The sequence below is a fragment of the Leucopleurus acutus genome (genome assembly GCF_964270905.1).
Source record: "Leucopleurus acutus genome assembly, chromosome: 6".
NCBI lineage: Eukaryota > Metazoa > Chordata > Mammalia > Artiodactyla > Delphinidae > Leucopleurus > Leucopleurus acutus.
The window spans coordinates 64,325,407-64,351,687 of record NC_139149.1 but is presented as its reverse complement, the minus strand read 5'-3'; the positions used below and the strand labels follow the sequence as shown (position 1 = coordinate 64,351,687).

At 38.3% G+C, this 26,281-nt stretch overlaps 2 protein-coding genes across 2 annotated transcripts; one reads left to right on the top strand and one right to left on the bottom strand.

The window, feature by feature from the left end:
• Positions 1–4,008: 4,008 nt before the first annotated feature.
• On the top strand, positions 4,009–4,865 carry LOC309963000 (small ribosomal subunit protein eS27-like). Its single transcript, XM_082841095.1, has one exon. The coding sequence runs from the start codon at positions 4,413–4,415 to the stop codon at positions 4,692–4,694; it is 282 nt and encodes a 93-aa protein (XP_082697221.1). The 5' UTR covers positions 4,009–4,412; the 3' UTR covers positions 4,695–4,865.
• Positions 4,866–6,720: 1,855 nt separating this feature from the next.
• On the bottom strand, positions 6,721–24,599 carry PLEKHA3 (pleckstrin homology domain containing A3; the record flags this gene model as incomplete). The annotated part of the gene is made up of 8 exons (XM_082841570.1): positions 6,721–6,784; positions 7,305–7,481; positions 9,128–9,171; positions 12,294–12,458; positions 13,971–14,107; positions 16,599–16,754; positions 21,297–21,413; positions 24,584–24,599. The coding sequence occupies 8 exons, from the start codon at positions 24,597–24,599 to the stop codon at positions 6,721–6,723; spliced, it is 876 nt and encodes a 291-aa protein (XP_082697696.1).
• Between the last annotated feature and the right edge of the window lie 1,682 nt (positions 24,600–26,281).

Genomic DNA, 26,281 nt, shown 5'->3' with positions numbered 1-26,281 from the left:
CCGCAGCCTAACCAGGCTTTCTTACAGGCCAGGATATTCCCTCTGCGCCAAGTGGCAGGAGCAAACGACAGACCCAGAGGCACTTCATTTAATAAAAGTGAAGAATTGGTAGAGTCCAAATTAATGATACTATAATGTGTATGGAATCAGTATAAACAGCAATAAAATATTGCCATATTACAAGGATTCATTTCCTGAGATCTTATGATAATTTCTAAACACTAAGTATAATAACACACAGTGGAAAATATACAATTCAGGGTGAAGTTCCATGGCGACAGTCAAAATGAAGATACTTTATCTCTTGCCTTGGAATTTAAGCTTAAGCAATAGCATCCATTTCTGGACTTATCCTGATTAAAGATAACACAATAATTCAGTGTAATATAACAAAGTTCAGATTTGGTCCATTTACAAAAGAATTCTCATCAAAGTTGTTTTAATCATAGAAGTCTTGGATTCCCACACAACACAAACCAGGTACTTGAAAAGTAAAGCAAGTACTAGCTCTGCTTAGAAGATCACTGATATACCAAGAGTCTCTAAATTTCTCAATAACCCCATGGCCTAGATAAAGCAAAACAAGAACCAACAGTTATACATTACAGAAAGTACTGAAAAACTAAAATTCTTATGAAATTGTTCTTATTTGGTTCATCTTTTTCTTAAAATTCAAAAAAGTCAGGCACACTTGAAAATACACTGGGCTCCTCAAAACGCTAGGTTCCCTGAAGCTTTATAGGTTGCTTCATGCTACCAACTCACTGACCAAAACCTAGATGTAATTCATGATACATTGATATCCCCTAAAAAAAAAAAATGATTTCACAAATGTATTGGTTCCTAAGGGAGAAAAGGTGGCTCCAGTCACAATAAAAGCCATACTTAGGAATATAGCAAACTTTTTCAAAGGACCTGTTTCAAGGAGAAAAAAATGATATGAACCAGAAATAACTGTATTTTATTTTTTAAGGTATTTACAGAAAACTGTTCAGGAACTCATATTTTTTGATAAAGCAATAGAAAATGGATTTATTTTCCATGAGTTCAAAAGATTTGTTATAGTGTTTTCATTATAAACATACGGTTCAAAAAAAAACTACCAGAAAAACTCCCACAATTAGTACCACCTTGACCTTCATAGTCTTATCACCACTCATTCTTACTACAAAAAATAAAAAATAAAAAAATAGAAGCAGCAAAAAATCTGATTACTCGCTCAACATGAAAACTTACATTATCAAACTTTTTTCTCAAATTAGACATATGAAGTATAACATGAGCAGAAAGATTCTTCTTAATATAGTCTAATGACCTGTGTGCTATTTAAAATCACAAATACTTTAAGTAGCATAGAGTTAATCTAAATGTATATTAATGTATATAGATTGTTTATGTCCATTTTAAACATAAGGAAGAAAGCCTATAACTACAGACTTATTTCAATAAGGAAATACCAAATATTAACTCTTTTTAAAAAATTCTCACATAAACTTACAAAAGAAATTTAAAATGAATAGGACGCACTATTCTAAGCTCACAGGCAAGAAAGCTAAAAATATGCCTAATTTGTATATTTACTATGAGGTCCAAAGATACAAACAAAATCAAAGCAATAAAGAATATTATTACCACTTGATAAAGATTAGACAAACTATCAATAAATGTAAAAAATACAATGTATTATATGATGAGTTTGAATGCAAAAACCACATATTTATTAAACATATGATTAACTTAAAAACACCAAACCAGTTTGTTTTAAAGTGCTCCTCATCCAAAACCTTGGACAAAACCATCACTCCAAAGTGAACTGAAAAAACAGTTTACAAAGCAAACACTGACAATAGGTATGGACAGGCACTACCAAAAAATGCTATTTGTTCTTTAATTAAATAATGCCATTCTCAAGTTATGTAGGGCAGTCACCTTGACAGATTCCTTTTTTATAAGTATTCATAAATAAAAAATGTCTAGATATTCTAAAGAGCCGCAAACATTAATACCTTACAACAGTAGCTTACGTCTATTTTCGGAAAAAAGCACTAAAATCCTCTTCCATTGCAAGTCATTTATTTCTCTGGTGGAAGTGAGCAAGGTCACTACAATATTAACCTCTTTTCTAGAACAATGTAAATAACAAGGTATACACATCTTAAATTTGGTAGGTCATAGAAGTTAGGATGCAATCATTTTTTCTGATGCAACAGAAAAATAAATAAGTAAAAATTAAATACTTTAACCCAATATTTGGTATTGATAAATCAGTAGTGTCAACTTCATATACAAAGGACAGCACGATCTCGTTTTTAAAAAATCCTCAATGTCATGGTATTTGGGGTAAAAATATTTCGAATATTAAATGTTTCCTTTTTGCTTAAAGGAATATAATACAAACACCATCAAGCTGCGACCGTAACTCACTTTCAGCTGGGGTAAAGTGACCATTTGGTCCATGGCACAAGTTACATATATCACACTTCTGTCACACTGAAACCTTAGGTTTATAAGATTTCATGTTTATAAGCTACAATACACACTGACTAAGATGTCAGTCCCTCACAGTATTTTAGAAAAATATCTACATTTGTCCTTACAGATGTCAAAATGTTACACCATCATTTGTTCAAAAAAAAAAAGATGCACATTCATACTGTGAAGTTATTAAGAAAATACTCTTGCAAATAAACTATATAAAGATAAAATACACTTCAAAGGTATGTGGGTTGTTTTTTGTTTGTTTGTTTTACAATATTCTATAAAGTGCAGAGAAATCCTAAGGGAAAAATTACTCCCTATAACATAGTTTAATTACAGCAGCTTTTGCATAGCAATACTTAGAGGAAGTTGGACACTTCCGTTTCCTCAGGAAGAGAAGGATGGAAGAGGATCTTCCGATTCAGATTTTTTTTTGGCCATAAGTCTGCTTTCTTCAGGAATGGTTGCTGATGCCAAATCTCCATTAAGTGTATTTCTGGAACAGTGAACAGGTCCTATTAAGAAATTGATTAAAAGGTTAAACATCCTATCAATATTAACTCCAGTCCTCCATGAAAGAATATTTCCTATTGAGGGACATGAAATTCCTATAGCTTCCTGCTAACTTTTTGATTGTTTGTTTAAGAGTAAAAATGTAACTTTTCTAGTATTGGCAGTTGTAAGGAGAAACTTCAGAGTTCTTGAGAAATTATGAAACTATCTGAAGGAGAGATACTTGTTTTGTTCATTGCTAGAACCAAGGTTGGCACACATGAGCAGCCAATAAGTATTTGCTGAATTGAATTTAGTCTTTCTTAACTATCGCTTTTCCAACCTGATCGTTTTAATGCTGTTGGTATCCTCCTTATTTTCTAGGCAAAGAAACCAAGTCCCAAAAAAGATTACAGGCCTAACCCAAGAATCACACAATTGGTAACAGAAGTGGAACTAATTCAGGTCTTGCTCTTTTCATCACAAGACTTTCTTTTTCTTTCTTTTTTTTTTAATATTTTAATTTTATTGGAGTATAGTTGATTTACAAAGTTGTGTTAGTTTTAGGTATACAGCAAAGCATCACAAGATTTTCTGAGGAAAGCTGACAAGGTATGTCACAGTGAAAGTTCTCATATCTCCATTTGGGATGCAGCTCACAAAACTATCACTGCAGCTGCCAAGTGAGCACATCAAACACATTGGCATGGTCCTATTCACTTTCACATGTACATATTTTTTTAATTTAGCATGAACGTTTATCACTTTTATAATTTTTAAAAATCTAGTTAATAAAAGTAGAAGCAGCTGCATATCTCAAGAAAAAGAATATGCTGCAATAAAGACTTTCAACTAAGATTGCTAATTTGCAAAACATACTTTCTAAGAAAGAGCACTAATTCAGTCTCTGCTTTGTCAACTAACTGGGACACTAAACTTTAGGATAAACAGAAGGAAATCTAAGGATAAAACTCTGACCTACCCTACACTTGGCAATTTTTAAAAGTTCTAGAGAAGTGAGATATATGTATGTATAAAAATATTAACACCTGTATATATAAACATTAATGCATGTATGGGTGTGGGTGTGTGTAACTAATTTTGTTACCCTCCTTAACAGCTAAATTAGGGGGTGTTAAGTGGAATATTTACACTTAGATCTTATAAAAACAGTTTTCAAAAATTCAGAACCAGGGCTTCCCTGGTGGCGCAGTGGTTGAGAGTCCGCCTGTCGATGCAGGGGACATGGGTTCGTGCCCCGATCTGGGAAGATCCCACATGCCGCGGAGCGGCTGGGTCCATGAGCTACGGCTGCTGAGCCTGCGGGTCCGGACCGCAACGGGAGAGGCCACAACAGTGAGAGGCCCGCATATGGCAAAAAAAAAAAAAAAAAAAAAAAATTCAGAACCAGGCTCGCTAGGGGTGTCGCCTTAGAGATCTGCATGGGCTGGGCTTGCGAAAGGATCAACATGCCTTTGGCTAGAGATTTACTGCATCCTTCCTTGGAAGAGGAAAAGAAAAAACATAGAAAGGAACGGCTGGTTCAAAGTGCAAATTCTTATTTTATGGATGTAAAATGTCCAGGCTGCTACAAGATTACCACGGTTTACAGCCATGCTCAGACAGTGGTGCTTTGTGTAGGTTGTTCAACCGTGTTGTGCCAGCCGACAGGAGGAAAGGCCAGACTCACAGAAGGGTGTTCATTTAGAAGAAAGCAACACTAATGATCCACACAACTTCCTGAATTTGTGTTCTATCGCAGAAAGCCTTATCAGTTCATTAATTCCAGTTAATCTACCAAGATAATGTAATTATGTTTAATTTTGTAAGGTATACAACAGCACTCTCCTATTTTGGTGTCAGTTTTTCAATAAAGTATTGATTACGGGCAAAAAAAAAAAAAAAAAAATCAGAACCAGAGTGCCTAAAAGAGAAGAGAGCTAAGGAAAATGGCTGGCTTTAAAAGAATTAATTTAGCTATAACCAATGAAAATGATGCCCTTAAAAAAAAGAAATGGCAGGACTTCCCTGGTGGCGCAGTGGTTAAGGATCCACCTGCCAATGCAGGGGACACGGGTTTGAGCCCTGGTCCAGGAAGATCCCACATGCCGCAGAGCAACTAAGCCCGCAAGCCACAACTACTGAGCCTGTGCACCACAACTACTGAAGCCCACGCGCTCTAGGGCCTGGTGTCGCAACTACTGAGCCCGTGTGCTGCAACTACTGAGCCCACACACCTAGAGCCCATGCTCCACAACAAGAGAAACCACCGCAATGAGAAGCCCCCGCACCGCAACGAAGAGTAGTCCCCACTCACTGCAACTAGAGAAAGCCTGTGTGCAGCAACGAAGACCCAACGCAGCCACAAAATTTAAAAAAAGAAATGCCATCTAAAGAAAAGTACAAGGCAGAATAGAACTCTTTCATAAGCTCTGGATGAAAAGGGTCATGTATAAAAGGCAGAAAGAGCAAGGTAAATCAGAATGTATGTTACCTGCCCCAGGTGACATTTTTTCCCATACTTAAGCTCTTCAACCATTTTCCTCTTTTTCTTATCACTTCCAAGATCTAGTAAATTGGCCCAGGAAAGTTTCTCCCAACCCCTTTCGACACTCCATCCTTTTCCTTCTTTCATTTCTTTACTCATTGCCCCAACTTATATTCAAAATGATAATGAGCATAGTGTTCTATATCAATAAATAGATTAGTTCTGTAAGAAAAATGGGCATTAAAAAAAAAAAATGCAGGCTTCCCTGGTGGCGCGGTGGTTAAGAATCCTCCTGCCAATGCAGGGGACACAGGTTTGAGCCCTGGTCCGGGAAGATCCCACATGCCGCGGAGCAACTAAGCCTGTGCACCACACCTACTGAGCCTGCACTCTAGAGCCCGTGAGCCACAACTAGTGGGCCCACGTGCCACAACTACTGAAGCCCAGGCGCCTAGAGCCTGTGCTCCACACATGAGAAGCCACCGCAATGAGAAGCCCAGGCACCGCAACGAAGAGTAGACCCCGCTCGCCTCAACTAAAGAAAGCCCACACACAGCACCAAAGACCCAACACAGCCAAATATAAATAAATAAATTTATTTTTTTAAAAAATGCCGGGCTTCACTGGTGGCGCAGTGGGGCCTGTCGATGCAGGGGACACGGGTTCGTGCCCCAGTCTGGGAAGATCCCACATGCCGCAGAGCGGCTGGGCCCGTGAGCCATGGCCGCTGAGCCTGCGCGTCCAGAGGCTGTGCTCCGCAACGGGAGAGGCCACGACAGTGAGAGGCCCGTGTACCAGGAAAAAAAAAAAAAAAAAATGCCATCAACTTCTTAACATCTGAAAATGATCAGCAGTCCCCTTTAGAATCTCAACCATTTTCATGAACTTTACATTTCTCCTCTAATTAAACCTGTTTAACCGTCTGGTTAAGTAAAGCAACTCTATTTTATACAATGTTTTCAATATATTCAAATACTAGAAATCCAACACCATTGTTTAGTCCCATTTCAGCCACACTATAAATTAGCCGGGCTCTTCTAGGCCATCTAAAGAAGTTAACCACCATTCACCATGTCATTTCCATAAGGGAAATAAAATCTTGTTCCAAACAGCTGACTTACAAATAAACTCTTGGAACACAATCTGTTGCTTAATTGAGAACTGTATGTAATTTCTATCCCACATGTTTCATGGGCAATAGTAAAGACTCTGAAAAGCAAAAGTCTATTAATGGAGTTGTAATAATAATACCATATTTGCATTCACTGAAAATCATGGTCACTACTGTCGAAGTAGATACTCTGACTGACTTTCAAAGCTTTTTCTCTGAAGAGAAAAATAATTAAATTTCAACATAAATCACAAAACCTTTCCTAAAGTATTCAATCACAGTATGCTGACTCTTTAATAATAAGGAAGAAAAGGTACAGGAATAAATGTTATTATAATTCATCACCACCACCAGAAAAAATTATTGTCCTTGGCCATTTCAAATTCTTTAAGTAACAATGCTGATTTTTTTTCTTTGAACTTAGAACTTGCCTTTATTTTCCCCTAGAATCCTACCTACAATTTATGCTTTCTTCTAACATGTTTTTTAAATGCAAACACAATGGGAATATAAATTACTAAGAGATTACTAAAATGTGGTGGGAGTAAAAGATTTTGATATTACGTATATAAATCTAAGATATGGTACTTACAAAGAGATACTTAGTACTTCCTAATAACAAAGGTGACTGTAAGAGGATATATGAGCTTCTGTTGATTGTGTGCTAGTTGCTTAGCTCTGAATTCACGGGCAAGTACAGTGTTCACTGTCAGTACCCTTCATTTCAACAATTACAGAGCCCCACACCAATTTTGCTGAATAGGCCAAAGGGAGAGACACAGCCCTTCTAACTTACTATCTGGGTCTTCGAGAGGAACATCATTACAAGAGTCTGTATCTGAGTAGGTTCTTCGGCGCCGCTGGGAGAGTCGGTGAAGTGTAGACACTGTTTCTTTTATAGAGTGGCTACTCCTGCAAGTTAAATAAAAAGCATTAAATTTTAAGGACTGCAACAAATGAAAACACCCTCAACTGCAGTTTTCAATGACTTCTCTTTAAATGAAAGAAGAACTATTTTAATACCCAAAGTTCTATTTTAGCAACATTCTACTCCTTCAGAGGTCAGGCCACAAACAAGTCAAATCATTTAGAATCTAGGTGGTAAGCTGGGGAATACAGCCTCTGAGCCAAATTAAAAGGAAAAGAGGTACAATGAAGAAGTGATTTCTTTTATAGAGGAAGGTCCAGCTAGAGAGTAAACGTATCAGATGGTTAACAAGTGTTTAAAAACTAAAAGTTATGGACTTCACAAGTGCATGCATCTAGCGTCAGCCACAGCCGATCTAAAACAGCAGAGCGAAGGGGACGGGCAAGCAGCGTGGGAGCATGCTACGAGCCAACTCACTGAGAGCAACAAGAGCAGATAAAGACGGCAAATGGAGGCTAGGAAAACTAGTTTTAAAAAATCAGTCTGGAAAACCAGAGAACTAGAAAAATCAACCTAAAAAATTCAACACAGAAGCAAATCACCACCACTCAACAGCACGTCAACTACCACTGGATGACAGCCCAATATTACTGTTCTTAATGACAACTTTGATTCATCAAAAAAAAAAAAAGTTTAAAAATTCTTATTATATCTTATTTAATAAGGTAGAAAGGATAAAATACAGGTCAAAAAAATTCTGTCATAAAGATAAAAGTTTGTTAAAGGAATCAAGTTTTTATTTTTTTGGAAAATTCAGTTGATGAAACTCTTCACTCCCTGATAGGATTAGATACACACATCACTGGACTCCTCTCAGCCCGTAACAGTTCAATCAATTACATAACCATCAGAGGGAAAAATAAAGTGACAAAATAATAAGGGGGTTCAGTTAGCACTTTTTTTTCTTTTGGTAGGCACTCAATAGATGTTTACTGAATGAAAGATGAATTCTATAGTGCTTTACAATTTTCTAAAGTTTCACACATGTGATTTCATATAATCCTACAATAACCTTTTTTTCCCCTACCCCTATATTAATGTAGAGAAATAAATGCTAATGTCACTATAATTTCATCATTTTCCAAAGACAACCAAAATAACACAACCATAGCAACTTAAAAGAATGTTACCTACCAAGATAAATAGCCTGGGATATTGGCAAGATCTAGAACGTAAATTTTTTAAATGTGTTGATATGAATACATACTTTAAAATATCAATAGTTTTTCTCTCTTTTCAGTAACACCTTAGCTCCTATTATAACAACAGCTCAGCATGAATATATGATGCTATAAAAAACTAGAGTAAAATAAGCCTAAGCTTGGAGCCTTAATATATCAAAAATGGATTTCTATTAACCATCGTTGGATATAATTTACATCTAAAAAAAGTATGATAGCTGTCAAGGTGCTTACCGTGCTGACTAATTTATTCACTCATTTTTTTTCTTTACCTACTACCTACTGGGGCCAGACCCTATACTAAGCACTAAGAGAAATAATGCTGAGCAAATCAGAACCAGACTTTGCCCATACAGAGTTTACATTCCACTTTATGTTAAAGACCCAAAGAAGTTCCCTAAGTAGGTATAATTTTGAGAGAACCTGGTCAGAAGAAAAGGTTATTTTACCTCTCTGAACTGCAAGAACCAGGGTGGCTGACAGAACGCTTCATCTAGAAATTTAAAAAGAAAATAAGCATAATTCATATATCAAGTAGAATAAGACAGCTCTAATATATTATTATTATCATAATTAACATAAATTTACTCAAAGAAAAAGATGGCTGGCCAAAAAATTTATTTTTTACAGACCCAAGTAACATTATTAGCACAGTATCAAGCTTTCTCCCCAATAATTATTAACTGAAATCTTTCTCAACACATACAAAAACATGCTGGATTGTTTTCTCAATATTAAAAACTGAATTTTATAATATATATATAATACATGTGTTTGTATAAAGATATAAAAAAAAGTATACTTAACAAGTCCCCCAAAAAATCACACTATTTGTGATGAAAAGGAGTATCTAGCAAGCCAGAAAAGAAAATAATCTAATAAATGTCTCTCTCTTTTTTTTAAAGGGCAGAGCTTCTCCTCACCATTCATTATTCAGGTAGCTATTACACAGATGTTCTAAAGTGTGGTTTTCATGGAAAACAGCATTAATTATTCAAGTCTTTTAAGAACTCAGAAGAGGAACCCTAAGCCTCAAATAGGTTTCTAAAAACATACACTTAAAATATAAATAAATAAATAAAATCTGAGTCAGCATAGTATTAATAAATATGACAAATACGAAACATAATTTAGATCTAACTACTCCACCAAAAAAACAGAGGCAGCCAAGTAGCTTTCAATGCTTAGCAAAGTAGCAAAAAAAGCAACGTTTATATCAAAGGCTAAGGATGGTTGCTTTATATACAGGGGCTCAAGAGTCTTACAAGTGAGTCCAAGTCTAACAGTTATGTTACGTAAATGCCTTCTACAGTTGCTCTGAGAAATCCCAGTTGAAATGAGAACAATTATGACCCATCCAATTTGTAGTCCAAGGATATCTAATATGATTAAAATAGAGATGCAACTGGACATTAACATCTCCTTTAACAGAAATCACTTCCTTTAGGATTACTCACGCAGCAACACCCCCACTACAATTATCTGTGGATCAAAATGACAATTGTTTAAACTTCTATGATGATTTGAAATAGTTATAACTGAGTGCAAGTTAATTTAAAGAGGGACACGATGAGATAACCATATAAAGTAGTTATAAAGATCAAGTTAATTTTGGAATTCTCAAATTTTTCAGCTTTATTTTTCATTTACTCATGTCGTTAAAGAAAAAGAAAGAAAAAGATTTCCTCTTGAAGACTGTCTGACCTTACTTTCCATGCTATGTGTCTCCAGAACTATTTACCGTAAGCCACAATTTTTGCCTTATGTATGAAGTAAAACGGCACAGTGAGGAAAAATAAGTGGCCTCTAACCAGTATTTCCTAGATTAACTTATTGGATTTCTTGTAATGTTTCTACTGATAAAAAGTTTTAGTTTAAAAGAGACAGTTATTATAGCTTCTTATACATAAAATACACATATGACCTCTCTGGACTATAGAACATTTATAACAGAAGGCATTCTCCTCAGAAGTTCAATGAAGAAATTAGGCAGGTTTGAGGTGTTTTCATTATATTTGATTCTATAAAGTCCACCTTAAAAAAAATACAGTGTACCCCTTGTATATCAAGCTCAGGAACATAGCACTATACATCCATCTCAAAAGATCAGGATTTTTTGTTCAACTATACATGTTATTTAGCAGTCCACAATAAACCTAAAATTGTTCGAAAAAGCAACATTGTCAAACTGTGTTCTACTAAACAACACAGTCCTCTGAGTTATTAAAAAATAAACAAAAGGGTTCAATCATCAAATAAATTTCAGAAACACTACACACCACCTCTCCTCAGAGATTCATAATACACTTTAGCATAAAAGAGGTTCTAAGAAGTCCTACATAGCGAAACCCAATTTGTTTAAGTTAACCTAGAACTTCCCAAACTAATCTGGCCATCAAACTCATTTTCATGGTATACCTATCTCAGAGGGTGCTGTTGGTCCATCATAAATTATTTAGAAATCAATGATCTAGAGACTTCCCTAGTGGCGCGGTGGTTAAGATTCCACGCTCGCAACGCAGGGGGCCCAGGTTCAATCCCTGGTCAGGGAACTAGATCCCACATGCATGTCGCAACTAAGAGTTTGCATGCTGCAACTAAGGAGCTTGCCTGCCTCAACTAAGGAGCCCATGTGCTGCAACTAAGGAGCCAGTGAGCCGCAACTAATACTCAGTTGCACAGCAACCAAATAAAAAAAAATTTTTAAACACTTTAGGAAAATAATGATCTAAATAAATTTAGGTAATAATCTTTACTAATTCTCATATGACCAAATTTGCTGTGGTGGTTAAGAGAACCTCAGAATAAGTTGTACCTTATTATTTTTTCCAACAAATAGGTCTGCAGGTAATTGCTAAAATAAGAGCCAGGTGGCATTCTTCATTCCACAAAAGAGCTCACGAAAATAGTTTGATGAAAAACATGTAAGGTTTCATCAAACCTCATCTCACCTCCAAGTTTCCCAAAGCATGCTAGGGCAAGTTTATTACCTTGAAAAGGACAATGAATCCATCACCCTTGGCAAAAAGAGTACTCCCTGTTCAGAGTAATCAGAAGATAAGAACCTAATGTTAAGGACCTAACATTAAACAGGTTACATCTACCTCTGATGTAAAAAACACTGTAATTTACAGATGAAAAAAATGAAGTCCAGAGAGATTAAGTAACTTGCCTACTTGGAAGGTTCAAATCCAAATGCTGACTATAAAATACTGTTTCCCCTGTAACATGTTGTTTCGAATCCCTTACAGCTCCTCTAAAGATTTACTTAATTTTATCCCCTTGTGAGTAAATCTTCACCCCATGGTGGTGTTTTTACCAAATAGAAGAGTGTTACCCAACCTTTTCATGTCACAGTACCCACAGAGCACTATAATATTTTCCTGACACCCTGGGGTAAATGGCATAGCCCTTCCAAGGGGAGGGGATCAGGACCTTGGCTCATGTTGAGCCCATCAGCTGAGAGGCTCCCATACAGAATCTGAGTATAGTAAAAAAAAAAAAAAATTCAACCTGTTGACTATTTCCCTCCTACTGCCAGTTTCCAGCCTTAAAAATAAACACAAAAACAAAACCACATGCAGTATCACTGGAAGAAAAACCAGAAATTCCAACCATTTGAACAGGAGAAGGTGACACAGGAGAAACTAAGGGATCCGGATGGCACAGCTGAAACATCTCAGGTTTAAACTTGGCATTCGCTATCTTCACACATTCCTCAAGCGTTGTGATGAATGTATTACACGTGGCACTAAGTAGAGAAGAGGCTTCATTCATGTTCTGAAAAATTACATGCAAAAAGTTGAACAGATTCACACACAACTATGTGGATTCATGCACCACCTTACCATCAAGTAATGAAATATTACCTTCAATGGATACCTTACTAGGTTATGCTCAAATCTGTTTAAAATGCATTACCTTAGAAAATTAAAGCAATGCATGAATAAGAATTATCTGTCTCTCAGGTAAACAATGTATGAAATTAGACTCCAAGAAAAAAATAACTCTTGCATTTACACGAAGTATCATATTGAAAAACTGTGTACAAAAATTTATCTTAAATAAACCTAACCTAGACTGTAAGTTTCTAACTATCAGAATTCCAAAGGTAATCATAGCAGTGGAACACCATGAGGGTCACTGAGTGCCAGGTAGAATTCATGTCTACCCCACGCACATTCCCCCATTTCTTCCTTGGTAGAATAAAAACTCCAAGTTCTTTTTGGGACAGCAGAGCGCCTTGCTCCTGAGGGATGAATATAGACTGGTCTAAGCCAGTCATGTCTATTCCATGACCCTTTGTCAAATACTCATTTTTCCTAGTTTTCATGGACCCAGACTAAAAAGATAATGAGAAGTCTGCTGGGGTTTCTGGGATTTTCATTCCCTGATAAAAGCAAAGGACAGCAAACTGAGATGGTCTCTCTCCACCCTGGCTACCCCACTGCCTCCTGCTTCTGTGTGCACTTGTAGTCACCTTGAAGGCTAGAAAAAAACAACACACCAAAAATGGCAGAGTGGAAGGATAGAACAAGATTGGGTCCCCGACACTGTCCCTGAGCCAATGGAGCAGATGTAAGGGCACCTGCCTGCAGAGAGCCTGTGGTGAAACAGCAAGTGCCTTAGGGTTTAATGTACTTGCATCTAAAGGCAACCTACCTCACCTAAGATTCCTCCCTAGTAGGAGAAGGCCACAGAAAAGTAGGAAGATTTCTCATCCCACTTCTCCCAAGTTAGGCAAAAGGGGACTGGGAACCAGGCTGGCCTTTCACCCAGAGAGCAGTAAGGCTCACTGGTCCTACTTCACCAGAAAGAATGAGCCTATTTCATAGCCAGGTTCTGCAAATCTGAATTTTGATTCCTACATCACTGCTCTGAGAATGATTCCTTTTTTAAGTTAGTTTATAAAGCTAAATTATTAACCCTCAGTAGTTAAGCTAGGACCTAATTACAAAAGAAAGAGAACAGCACCTGTCCAATGAACTCATGCAGTTAGTCTGGAGAACAAAGCTGGTAATGCTCCTTTCCTACCCCAACCATCAAATAATCAATTGGCTGCAAAGACAGGCCTTGATTCCTTGGACAAATGTGCTACTTGCTGCTTTACTCTGGTTATACAGACATAGTCTAAAAGATCCTACAAACTTCCAGATAGTCTACAGTACGAAGAGGTCTGAATAGCTGAGAATAACTCATTTTGAAAATGCTTCTCTGTCATCTTATGTAAGAAGCTCACCCACCATATGCTGCAAAGCATAACCAGACATGAAAGGATCATCTTGGATATACCTCTATGCTGGGAGATGAATGATTCTCATCATGGTGAACAAATTCTTGGATCGTATGAACTTGCTTCATTAGGAGGTCACAGTAGAGGCGAAGCTCGGACATTTTGGTTTTCAGAGATTCACTGGTTTCACTTATTTCTGAAAGGAACATATGCAAACATTCAGACTATTTTCATACTTCAGAGGCAAAACAACAAAATGGAATCATTAAAAAGTAAGGCAATAGATATGAATACCTGTAGCTTAAGAGGTATGAGACCTTGGAAATAGAATATAAGGTTTTCCCTGAGGAAACATCTTCTCTTTAGATAGGTGGAAAAAACTTGCTGTCATATGTCTGACATGAAGTTTAGGTAGATTAATTTACAGAGACAGGCTGATGACAATGAATGCCTTATACGGGATATTTCCATTCCATTACTCATCTTTAATTTGATAAGCACTTGCATTTCTTTTTTTGTGAATTGGCTTTTCTTGTCCTTTACACATTTTTCCAGTTCTAATGTTTGGTTTTTCTCTTAGTAATATATAAATTGATAAATTTATAATTTATAAAAGTTCTTACGCATTAAAGATAGCAATCTTTCATCCCTCCAAAATACTGCAAATACTTTTCAAGATCTGTCAGCTTTCTTTCAGTTTTCTTTATTGTATTTTGGTAACAGAAGTTTTTAACTTTTATATAGTTACAACTGCTCTATATAAACATTCATTTGTTTTCTTCTGTTCCTTTCACAGCTTCATTTTCACATAGTATTGGTTTAAGAATTTTTTTTAATTAAAAGCCTATGTTCCTTTCTTTAATATATCCAGACAGACTAAACATCCAGCCATAATCTCAGCCACTCACTTACCAATACCTTCTAAACTAGCTGTGTAAGCAGCAGAGGAAGGAAAAAAAGCATACACAGTAGATCCTGGTGCTTCTCCATATTCTTTGAGCCAGTGACACTGCTTTGTGGTACTAGTCATGAAGCCCCTCTAGCCAGAGTAGACCAAAGCAGCTCTATCTGCCCATTTAACCTAACCTAAATTAATTTTTACCCAAGTTTAAGTCCATTCCTTCTTTTTAATTGTAGATATATATATATATATATAACAAAGTGTACTATTTTAACCATTTTTAAGTATACAGTTTGATAGCATTAAGTACATTCACATTACTGTACAACCATCCATCTCCAGAACTTTTTCATCTTCCCCAACTGAAACTCCACACACTTTAAACACTAACTCTCCTTTTCCCCCTCCCTTAACCCCTAGAAATCACCATTTGACTTTCTGTCTCTATGAATCTGACTCTAGGTACCCCACATAAGTGGAATAATACAATATTTGTCCTTTTGTGACTGGCTTATTTCACTTAGCACATATTCAAGATTCATCAGTGTAGCATCTGTTAGAATTTCCTTCCTTTATAATAAGGATGAATACCATTTTATGTATATACCATACTATGTTTATCCATTCATCTGTCTATAAACATTTGGGTTGTTTCTACCTTTTGGCTATTGTGACTATTCATTCCCTCTTTTTTTTTTTTTCCGATGTGGACCATTTTTAAAGTCTTTATTGAATTTGTTACAATATTGTTTCTGTTTTTTTGTTTTCTGCTCGTGAAGGCACGTGGGATCTTAGCTCCCCAACCAGGGATGGAACCCGCACCCCCGGCATTGGAAGGCGAAGTCTTAACCACTGGACCACCAAGGAAGTCCTCATTCCTTCTTATCCTACCCTTAACCATACTCTATCCGTGATGTTCTTTCACATATTTGAAAAATGTTATAAATTCAATCCTTAGCCTTCATTTTTCAATAACCCACAATTTAGTTGTTTTCACTAATTTAAATAACTTCTATTGTTTTTTAATTATAAAAGTAATACATGCTCAGTGAAAATTTTTGAAAATCAAAAATATATAGGGAAAAAAACTGCACTCTCACTACCAAGATATAAATACTGTTATTATTTTCATATTATATCTGCATATAATTGAACTAATACCATAAATTATTTGCTTGGCTCTTTTTTTTTTCTTTTTGGCCACGGATGCGTAGCTTGCGGGATCTTAGTTCCCCGACCAAGGATTGAACCCAGGGCCACGGCAGTGAAAGCGCTGAGTCCTAACCACTGGACCAACAGGGAAGTCCCTTGCTTTGCTTTTGAACGGGCAATATCTGTAGCTGGTAAAGTCAAAAGTTACGGTCAAAGGGTATAAAGTGAAAAGTGAGTGTCTCCCACAAATTCCCTTTCCAAAGGTAACAACCTGACCAATTCTTACATATCTTTCCTGAGCTGGCCAAGGAGTGGCTATGTAATTTTGAATCCTGCTTTTTTCAATTATCACTTAACTTTGGGCATTTTCTCATATCATTAAAATTCCTTGTAAACATTTTACTGGCTACATAATATATTAGCCTATGAAAGCACTATATAGTTTACTGAACCATTCCCCTAAATTTAAACCTTGGCAATATTTATAAATTTTTTCACTATAATGAACATCTATGTACATAGATCTTCTACATTTCTGATTATTTCTTTGGGATAAATTACTATAAGTGAACATGACAATTTACATTTATGTTTAAGAAAATATTCTCACCACAAAGGAAAAATTTATAGTTACCTTTTTCTTTTTTAGTCCTAGTATCAGACAAACAGGCTTTGGAGCTCCCCAAAGCAACCAGCCACCTTTGTCTTTCAGCTGCATTCACTGCCTTCATGTAGAAATGCTGCTCTCCTGGAATGATTAATTCCATTCTTGTGTTGTCTGCTGAATGGACTACGATGATAAACAAAGGGGAAATATAGTCACGAACTCAAGTAATTTGTGGAGAATCAAATCATCACTTACACAGTATTAGATGTTTCAGACCTAAAACAACAAACGTTGATTCAAGAGGCAGGCAGTGACACCTCCTTAAGGGGTATCCAGGGGTACCCTCCAAGCCACCATTCTCACATATACCCAGGCTGGCAGTGGTGTCAAAGTGGTGGTAGCATGTGAACAGAAAACAACAACAAATTAACTACTGAAAAGTGAGATCTAAGAACTCCCTCCCCTGGGGCCACCAGTACCCCTGTCACACTTATCACACTCTTTTTTACAGAATTTTACGTCAACCACCAACCTAAAATAGACCTAAATATAAAAGGTAAAACAATAAACCTTCAAGAAGATTTCTTAAATAGGACATAAAAAGTTCTAATTAAAAAAATTTTTGACAAATTGGGTATTACTGAAATTAAAAACTTCTGTTCGTCAAAAGATACCATTAACAGAATGAAAACACAAACTACAGATCAGGAGAATTATCTGCAATACGAAAACTCATTCAGACTATACGAAGAACTCCTACAAATCAATGTGAAAGATAGCTCAGTTTAGAAATTGGGCCAAAGACTTGAAAAGGGACTTCAAAAGAAGAGGATGTTCAAATGCCTAATTAATATCTGAAAAAATACTCAACATCATTAGTTATTGAAAAAAATGCAAGTTAAAACCACCATGAGAGGGATGTCCCTGGTGGCGCAGCGGTTAAGAATCTGCCTGCCAATGCAGGGGACAAGGGTTCGAGCCCTGATCCGGGAAGATCCCACATGCCGAGGAGCAACTAAGCCTGTGTGCCACAACTACTGAGCCTGCGCTCTAGAGCCCGCCAGTCACAACTACTAAGCCCACGTGCCTAGAGCCCGTGCTCCGCAACAAGAGAAGCCACCGCAATGAGAAGCCCGCACACCGCAACAAAGAGTAGCCCCCACTTGCCGCAACTAGAGAAAGCCCGTGCACAGCAACGAAGATCCAACGCAGCCAAAAATAAATAAATAAATAAATTTAACAGTGATTCAATCCATTAGTGTTTAAAAAAAAAAAACCACCATGAGATAGCACTAGGTATAGTAGAAGAATTCAAAATCTTCAAATTGCTAATAGTAAGTTTTGGCAAGGATGAAAAGCAACTGAAACTCTCATACTAGTTGAAAAACAAATTGGTACAATTACTTTGGTAAACAGTTTGGCATTATCTGAGACAAAAAGTCTCTCCTTGATCAAACTTGTTGGGCTCTTCTGAACCCTCTGCTTGACTAGGCCCAATCTGGGGCTTCCAGCTCTGTCCTAGTAGAGTCCACTTTTAGCAAACATCCTGCTAAGTCAGTTTAGCCAGAATCCCCCACCCTCAATATCTGATCACCCTCCTTATCTGACCAAATTCCACTTCCCACCACCCCCAGGTAATAATATCTGATCACCCTGACCTGCGTCCAATAAGAATCCCGTTAGGTCTGTTTAATCAGAATCCCCCTTTATCTCTGAAGTTTCATCCTTGTAATTTTCCATCCACTGATTCCCCTATCCCATCCCCTGCCACTCTGTTCCTTGGCTATAAACTCCCACTTTTCCTTGTTGTATTCAGAGTTGAGCCCAATTTCTCTCCCCTACTGCAAAACTCCATTGCAGTAGCTCCTATACCTATTCCAACAGACCTGAGTAAAGTCTGCCTTACTGGGTTTTTTAAATAATTTTTTTAAATTGAGATATAGTTGATTTACAACATTATACTAGTTTCAGCTGTTCAACATAGTGATTAAAAATTTTTATAGACTATACTCTACTTATAGTTATTATAAAATATTGCCTACACTCCCTGTGCTGTACAATACATCCTTGTAGCTTATTTATTTTATACACGGTAGCTTGTGCCTCTTAAGCTTTTACCTCTATCTTGCTCCTCCTCCCTCCTCTCTCCCCACTGGTAACGCTAGCTTGTTCTCTACATCTGTAAGTCTGCTTCTTTGTGCCTTACTGTTTTAACAAAAGTCAAGAATAGTATTTCCTTTAATATCTGTTAAAACTGAATGTATGAATATTCAATGTCTCCCTTAGCAATTCCACTCCAGTTCTAGATATATACTGAACAGAAACGCATATATATATTCAACAAAATAAATATATGAGAATGTTTATGGCAGCTTTACTTATTATAGTCCCAAAATGGAAACAAAATGGAAAAAACAAACCAACACCCATCAATACTAGAATGGAGAGCCAAACTGTGGGACAATCACACAACAAAAATATTACAACACATCAGTAAGAATGGTGAACTGTTACAAAGAACGACATAGATGAATTTCGCAAATATAATGTTAAGCCAGACACAAAAGAAAACATTGATTTATTCCAGTTATATAATGTTCAAAAGCAGGCAATACTTAAATATGGTGATAAAAGTCAGATTAATGGTAACTTTTTAGAGAGATTAGTGGCTGAGGTAACATGATTATTATCCCAGCATCTAGAATGCTGATAATATTCTAATTCTTGATCTGGGTGGTGATTACACAAGTGTATTCACTTTGTAAGCATTCTTAAGGCTGAATATTGAAGATTTGTGCCCATTTCTGTATCTTATTCTTTAAACAAATAACAAGGACAACAATAACGCTGCCACGGCTTGAAAAAGTGCTAGAGTTGCCTTAAGAATTCTGCCACTAACAGTCTTTTAAATATCCTCAAGGTTGTCAAATCTTTGAACTTTGAATGTAGTTTGATTTCTGACAAGAGTCAGAATCTCATTTGGACTCAAATATGAAGAATAAGATGAGATAAAACCATCATTTTTTTTTTATATCTTTTTTTTCTTTTTTGGCCGCAGTGCGTGGCATGTGGGATCTTACCCCAACCAAGTACCAAACCCTGTGTGCCCCATGCAGTGGGATCACAGAGTCTTAACCACTGGATGGCCAGGGAAGTTCCCGTAATTTTTTAAAAAAATAAAAATTCATGCTTTGAATGTGCTTTTCTTGTGTGATTTATAAAAATAAAACAAAATTACACCTCATATAGTTCAGAGAATATGCAAGTAACAACGCTGAAGTGTTTCTATATCTTATGTAGCCATGACCCCCTGTAGGGTTTAACACGCCCTTCTCTAGTGCTCTATTTTTTCCTTCAATTCTCTTTGAAGAATTCAATACTTTTCATTACCACTTTGTCTGATTTTTCCTACCTACTTGCACCCCACATATCCCAACCACACACACAAATGAATCAATGGTCCATGAAACCTTCCTTCAGCAAAATTACAGCATGACTTACTGCTTTTTTCTCCCCTTTTGAAAAAGCACAGTATGGAAAAGGAGTGGGGAAGGTAACTTTACAGTAGAGAAATCTGACAGACACTACCTCAGACAGGTGGTCAAGGTTAATGTCAAGAGTGGTATGTCAGCTCTCTCGGGTCCTCACTTCCAAGATGACGAAGAAAAGAAGGAACAACAGTTATGCCAAAAAAGGGCCATGGCCATGTGTAGCCTATTCACTGCACCAACTTCGCCCAATGCATGCCCAAAGACACCATTAAGGTCATTAATTAACACAGTAGAGGCCGCAGCCATCGGGGACATTTCGGAAGTAAGTGTCTTCGATTCCTATGTGCTTCCCCACCTGTACTTACATCAAAACTACATTACTGCGTGAGTTGTGCCAGTCAGAGCAAGATAGTCAGGAATCATTCCCGTGAAGCTCATCCCAGATGGACCAAACACTCCCACCCCAGTTTAGACCTGCGGAAGCTGCCCCATGACCTCCACCAAAGTCCATGTAAAGACTAAGTCCTTATAGACTGAAGAAAAACCATCCTCTCCAAAAAAAATATTAAAATAGAAATTATACATTGGAAAAAAAAATGGTGTATCATGTTGACAGCATGTACTCCTGATGTGATCTTCCTCCCTAAAACCCATAACCCCAGTCTAATCATGGGAAAAACACCAGACAAATTCGGATAGAGGAGCTTCCTACAATATTCCTGACCAGTACTCCTTGAAACTCTCAAGATCATTAAAAAAGAAGAAGAAAAAGAAAGGAAAAACATCTCTATTACCCAGAAGAGCTTACTTCCAATTCAGCAAAGAACCAGAGTTTATGACTCTGAGTTCATACTTTACCAAAAACCTGCGCTGGCCTCATCATCTTTAGAGTTCAGCTTCCAATCTTTACAACACGCTTCAATGAAAATGAAAGAAAACACTTGTAGACTCAGCATGGACACTAAAGTGGCATCCACAAGAAATTGCTTTTTCAAGTCCACATCGGAAGACTAGCACTAGTACTTCGAATTTCAATTCAAAGTATATTTATAGAGGGAGAAATATCAAAAATTGTGCCTAACAATGCTAAGTGCCGCTTCTGAACGCTAAGGAGATAAATGGCATTAGAAGATCCCTTCCTGGTTAGAAACGCTTTTCTCCTCTTTTTGCAGTATGCTGAAGAACCCTTTACTTACCTAACTACAAATTCATTTAACTCCATATATTCACTTACCTTTAATTTCACAAACTGCCATCTTTATACTTCCTTTGCTCCCTTTGCAAACATCATCTTGTGAATCATAGTAGGACAGGATTCCATTATCTAAAACAAACCAACGAGGCTGCCAACCTACAAAGATCATAAATAACAAAACAGCAATAAAAAAGTACTTTAATCACACAGAAAACTATGATTACAAAATTTACCATCCATGTCATTTCTTGGCTCTAAAATAACATTCTGACAATGAAATTTTTAATTGCCAAGATCTGCCCAAAATACTCTTGCATCAATCTCCATTTTGCTGGAAGAGATTTCTGGAGAAACCTCTAGATCAGAATAAATATGGGGAATAATACCTTTATTCTGGCTTACAACCTTCTCATTAACAACCCATCAGACCCATCTTCAAAAATAGCCCTACACACAGAAAATAGCCCAAACACAATTGCCCCTTTCTTCTAAGGGAAACAGAGTCAGGTTATAACATAATGGAAAAAGCAACAGAAGACATGGATTCTAGCCCTAGTTTCGTTATCATTCTTTGTCCCAGGTTGAATAACCTGAGACGAATTTTCATCCCATTAAATATCAAAAATTCCCAGTCTCCAAAATGAGTGAATTGAACAAGAAGACCTCTCAAGTGCCACCTCGCCCTCTAATTCTGCAATGTGGCTTTCCTCTCTCCTATAAAATACTCCACCTAAGCCAACTCCCTTGCACAGTGAGTGCTGAATGATTTAGTCTCTCACACAGAAGTCGCATACCCTGTGGTGAGAGCATGGAGCCACCACTCCTCCCTCCTTGCCCTGCTGTTGCACAGCTCAGGCAGAAATGCTAGAAATTGAAATCATTCATTTAATTAGCATTGACTCAGTGACTACAGCACACAACTATCACAGACTTGGCTCTAATGCGAAGCTGGGGGTGATGATGTCTTTCCTTGAAGCTCAACTCCCACTCTTGCAAGCCAAACTCAGTGTTCCCTGAAATCTTATCAAGCATGCCACTAATTTACAACAGTTCACTGATTAATAACATGGTGACCATGCTGGAGGCAGTGCGACTGCCCTTGTTCTTTCTGTGACTGTTAAATCACCATTCAGCCTGGTCACTTTAGACACTGTCTGCTATATTAATCAGTTCAGTTTTTCTGGGCCAAATAGTACCAAGACAGTGACAGATAGGGGAATCATTCTTACATCCTGATATAGACCCAGGATTTACCTCCCCAAAAGGCTTTACCTATAACACTTTTGAAATGACAATGCTGAGTAATCATAAAAAGATTAACAGCAGGGAATGTGATAATACAGTTCAGAGGGATGGATATCCAAAACCAAGTTTCAGAGGCTTGGAAAATTCTTTTTACGAAACTCTATATTCCTTAATGAGGTCTAGCAAATTAGAAGGTAAGTTCTTCTAGTACATGAACTTTATCTTGTTCATCACTGAATTCCCAAAACCTGGGAAAGGTGCTTGGCACACAACAGGTACTAAAAAAAAATTTAATTCTCAAGTGATTGAATGAATGAATGATTACAGAAAACTGAGATATTGCCTGTTACCCATAAGAGTACAGATACACAGTATATCCAGTATATCCATAATGTATTGGGCATGCATAGAAATGATGAGGATGGTATCTTTCCAAACATTAATTCACCTTGGCAAACAAATTATAAGAAGGTTATGGTGAAAATACACTCCTCTACCCCCAGTCTAGTGTGCCTACAGGACAAATTGTGATTTTGTAAGCCTGCATTATTGTGATTCAATATCTCTTTAAAATAAATATTGAGCAAAATGATTCATTTAGAATTTGTACCAACTTGAAAAGTGACTATAGTTAAGTATATTAATCTAAGACTGTTAATGATCTCTACATACCTCTTTGAAGAACTATTTAATGAAACAGTCTCTAATTGATTCACACATATATATAAGGGCTATATCTGTGAAAAAAATTCATAGGTATTCCTTTTTCTAATACGTTTTCATAACACACATTCTTTTTTATCTCAAACTACCAAATGTTACTGAAATTCTTATTCTCTACAAAGGATTCTTAAAGCACACTGTCATCAAACTGGAAGGTTCCTTAAAGATCACTTAGTATGAACAGCTATTCATCCTTCTGACCTAAGATGAACTAAAATAATCAGCATGCCACTGAGCCAAATTTAAATTTTAAAAATAGAATTCTTCCAAACAAAAGATTTCATTTCATCAAGCTTCTACACTGCATACTAGCAGTTAACTTAAATGCTCTGCAAAGATTAAAACCTTAAGTACACAACGTTAAAAGCTCAACCAGCTGGTGCTCAGCGACAGGAGATGAGAAAGAGGGCCACTAAGACCACATTTAGCTCCAGGAATAAATTTTGACTCATCTTAGTAATCACCCATTGCTCTGGGCTATGCATAAGATCCTCACATGACCTCCCAAGCCACTGCGTGCTTAGAATGTTTGCAATGAGATGATGATCATCTGCATCTCAAAGCAGGGTAACTACCATCTCAAAGTTAAACTAAACAGTATAACTGTTCTCACAACAGCCCATGTGAAAATGCCTAATAAAAAAAATTTGCCTCGTTTTTTTAAATGTTTCCTGTTAAAACATACCAGTTACAGAAATAAAGTGTTTGACATTCTAATGCAAACAAAACATCCATGTATCATAAATGTTAAAGCATTCGTTGCTATAAATCTGTCTTTAACATTCCAACTAATCAAAAAAAAGAGACAATTATAGCTCAGTGCTTATGTCTTTAAGTGTTTATGTGCAAATTTTGCACAAGGTCAGATGGACACAAGTTGAATGTCTGATACAATTACTAAGGGGTTCAATACTTTTGGCAGAGTGAACAAGTGGGCAGCAAATCAAGACTGGCCTATTACACTAAACCAAGAAATCTGTTTGCTATTTAATCTTACTTTAAATCCACTCCCCTTCCTCTAATTTGGTGAGATCACAGAATTCTGGAGTTGGAAGACACCTTCAGGATAAACTAGTTGATCACCCCTGCCCTATGAGACAGATCTTGAGAGGAAAAAGTGACTTGTCCTTACTGTTAGCTGATTGCAGAGATGGGACTACAACTCAGATTTAAGGCTCTTTTAATAAACCAGACTGTTGGTGTCATGGAAAAGGGCCCTTCCCTGCTGGTCTCTCATTTCTACAGAAACACCTAGTTCTTTGGTGTTCTTCCTTTCAACCAACTTCATGAGTGAAACTGATTTGCCTGCTCCACCTTCTGTGTCTTGCACTTTCTCCCACAATTTCTCACACACTTACCTGAATACCAAAACATAATAAGGATAACTCATTGACAATCAACCCCTAAGAGAATATAATCTGGGAACAGCTTCCAAAATCTTGCTTGCTATGCTTGAACAACTTCAACGAAGAGAACTTTTAAAATAAACCGTGTTGCTAAGGAAAATTAAAAGAAACAGTGAAAAGATTTCCTAAAACGAAATCTTGATTTTAAAGGGCCCATTACAGTCCTATGCCCCAACAACTCAGTTATCAACAAAATGCTGAATTAAGTGTGAATAAAGGCAGAGACTGCAGCAACACATGTAGAGTGACTAGGAATGGTTCCGGAAGCTACAGGAGAAAACAGAAGTATTATTACACGGGCAAAGAAATGGTCAGGATGGTGCGCAGCCTCGAACTGTCCCCTGCAGAGGCCAGATGGGCACTTACAAGGGACAGAGAGAGCGATTAAGCCCGGGAACCAGACAGAACCGATTCGCTGTGAGGGTCCCCGCCGGCCTGGCGGAGGGAGGAGGAGCCCCTTACCCGCCTTCTCCGCAGCCTCCCTGCCTGAGCCCGTCCAAGTTCTCTCCCCGCCGCCCCCACCCCCACCCCGGTCAGTGGAGCCCTCATACCCGTGAGATAGTTGGTCCACTTGTACAGAACTCCCTCCATGCTTCAGAGCCCGGCGCCGCGCATCCTCCTGGCCCGGCGCCGGCCGCGGTGAAGGGGGAAACGCGGGGCCTGGGCAGCCCCTCCCGGCCCGCCCGGGCCCCTCCCTGGGCGCCCCCAGCCGGCACAGAGCAGCCCTCAGCCCGCGCGCGCTGCCGGGACGTGGCGGCCCTCAGAGGCCGGGACGGCGGCCGCCGCGTGGTGCTTGGGGGCCTTGAGACATCCCCGGGCGAGCCCCGAAGGCGGCGGCAAATTCGGGACCGCGGCCGGCCTCCCGCTCGCGCTCCCACCGCCCCGCTGCTCCCTTCCGCGCCCCGGCGCTCCTTCCTCCTCGCCCGCCTTCCTTTCCTCCCCCAGGTCTCTCGTTTGTTTTCATTGACCTCGACGTCGCTTTCACTTCCTGGATGAAAGGGGCCGGCTCGTCCCGGGAAACCCCTCCCCGGCGGCGGGGCTGGAGGAGCGGGCGTGCCTTGCTGCGGCTCAGCCCAGCCCGAGGCTGCGCGAGGAGGGCGGGTCGGAGCCGTGACTCCTCCTCATCCTCCCACAGGCCCTAGGCTGGCGGCCCTGGGTTCCCGCTCTCACCCAGAACGCCGAGCCTCGGACCGACGGCCCCCCCGGGGCCTAAGCCTCAGGGCCCGGGACCGGCGGACTCGGACCTGGCTAAGTGCGCAGCCCCTGGGCCGACCCTAGGACTAGCCGCCCCCCTCCCCCACCCACGTCGCGCTCGTAGGCCTCTCAGGTTTTCCTGTAACTGAGCCTCAGGTCTTTCTGGTGGTTGTTTTTTTTTCAAAAAAAAAAAAAAAGCCTCCTCTTTATGTTTCCTTCGTATCCTTCTCCCATTCAGGGGGTCCGAGAAATTATCTTCTAGGAAGTCAGTGTGCATTAAGAGTCCCACCACGCCGACAAAGAATCTTAGCCACAACTTCATTTAGAATATAAAACACGGAAGCAAGCGTTGGACTTTATTTTAAAAATGGAAGTTTTCTCTAGCCTTTATGATTTTTTAAAATCCTGTTTGGAAATGACCATCCCCTTGTATAATTGACAATAATTTTCAGATTT

Bases quoted from the DNA above. Each gene is read 5' to 3' on its own strand.
- LOC309963000 (XM_082841095.1), top strand. From the start codon at position 4,413: ATGGGCTGGGCTTGCGAAAGGATCAACATGCCTTTGGCTAGAGATTTA.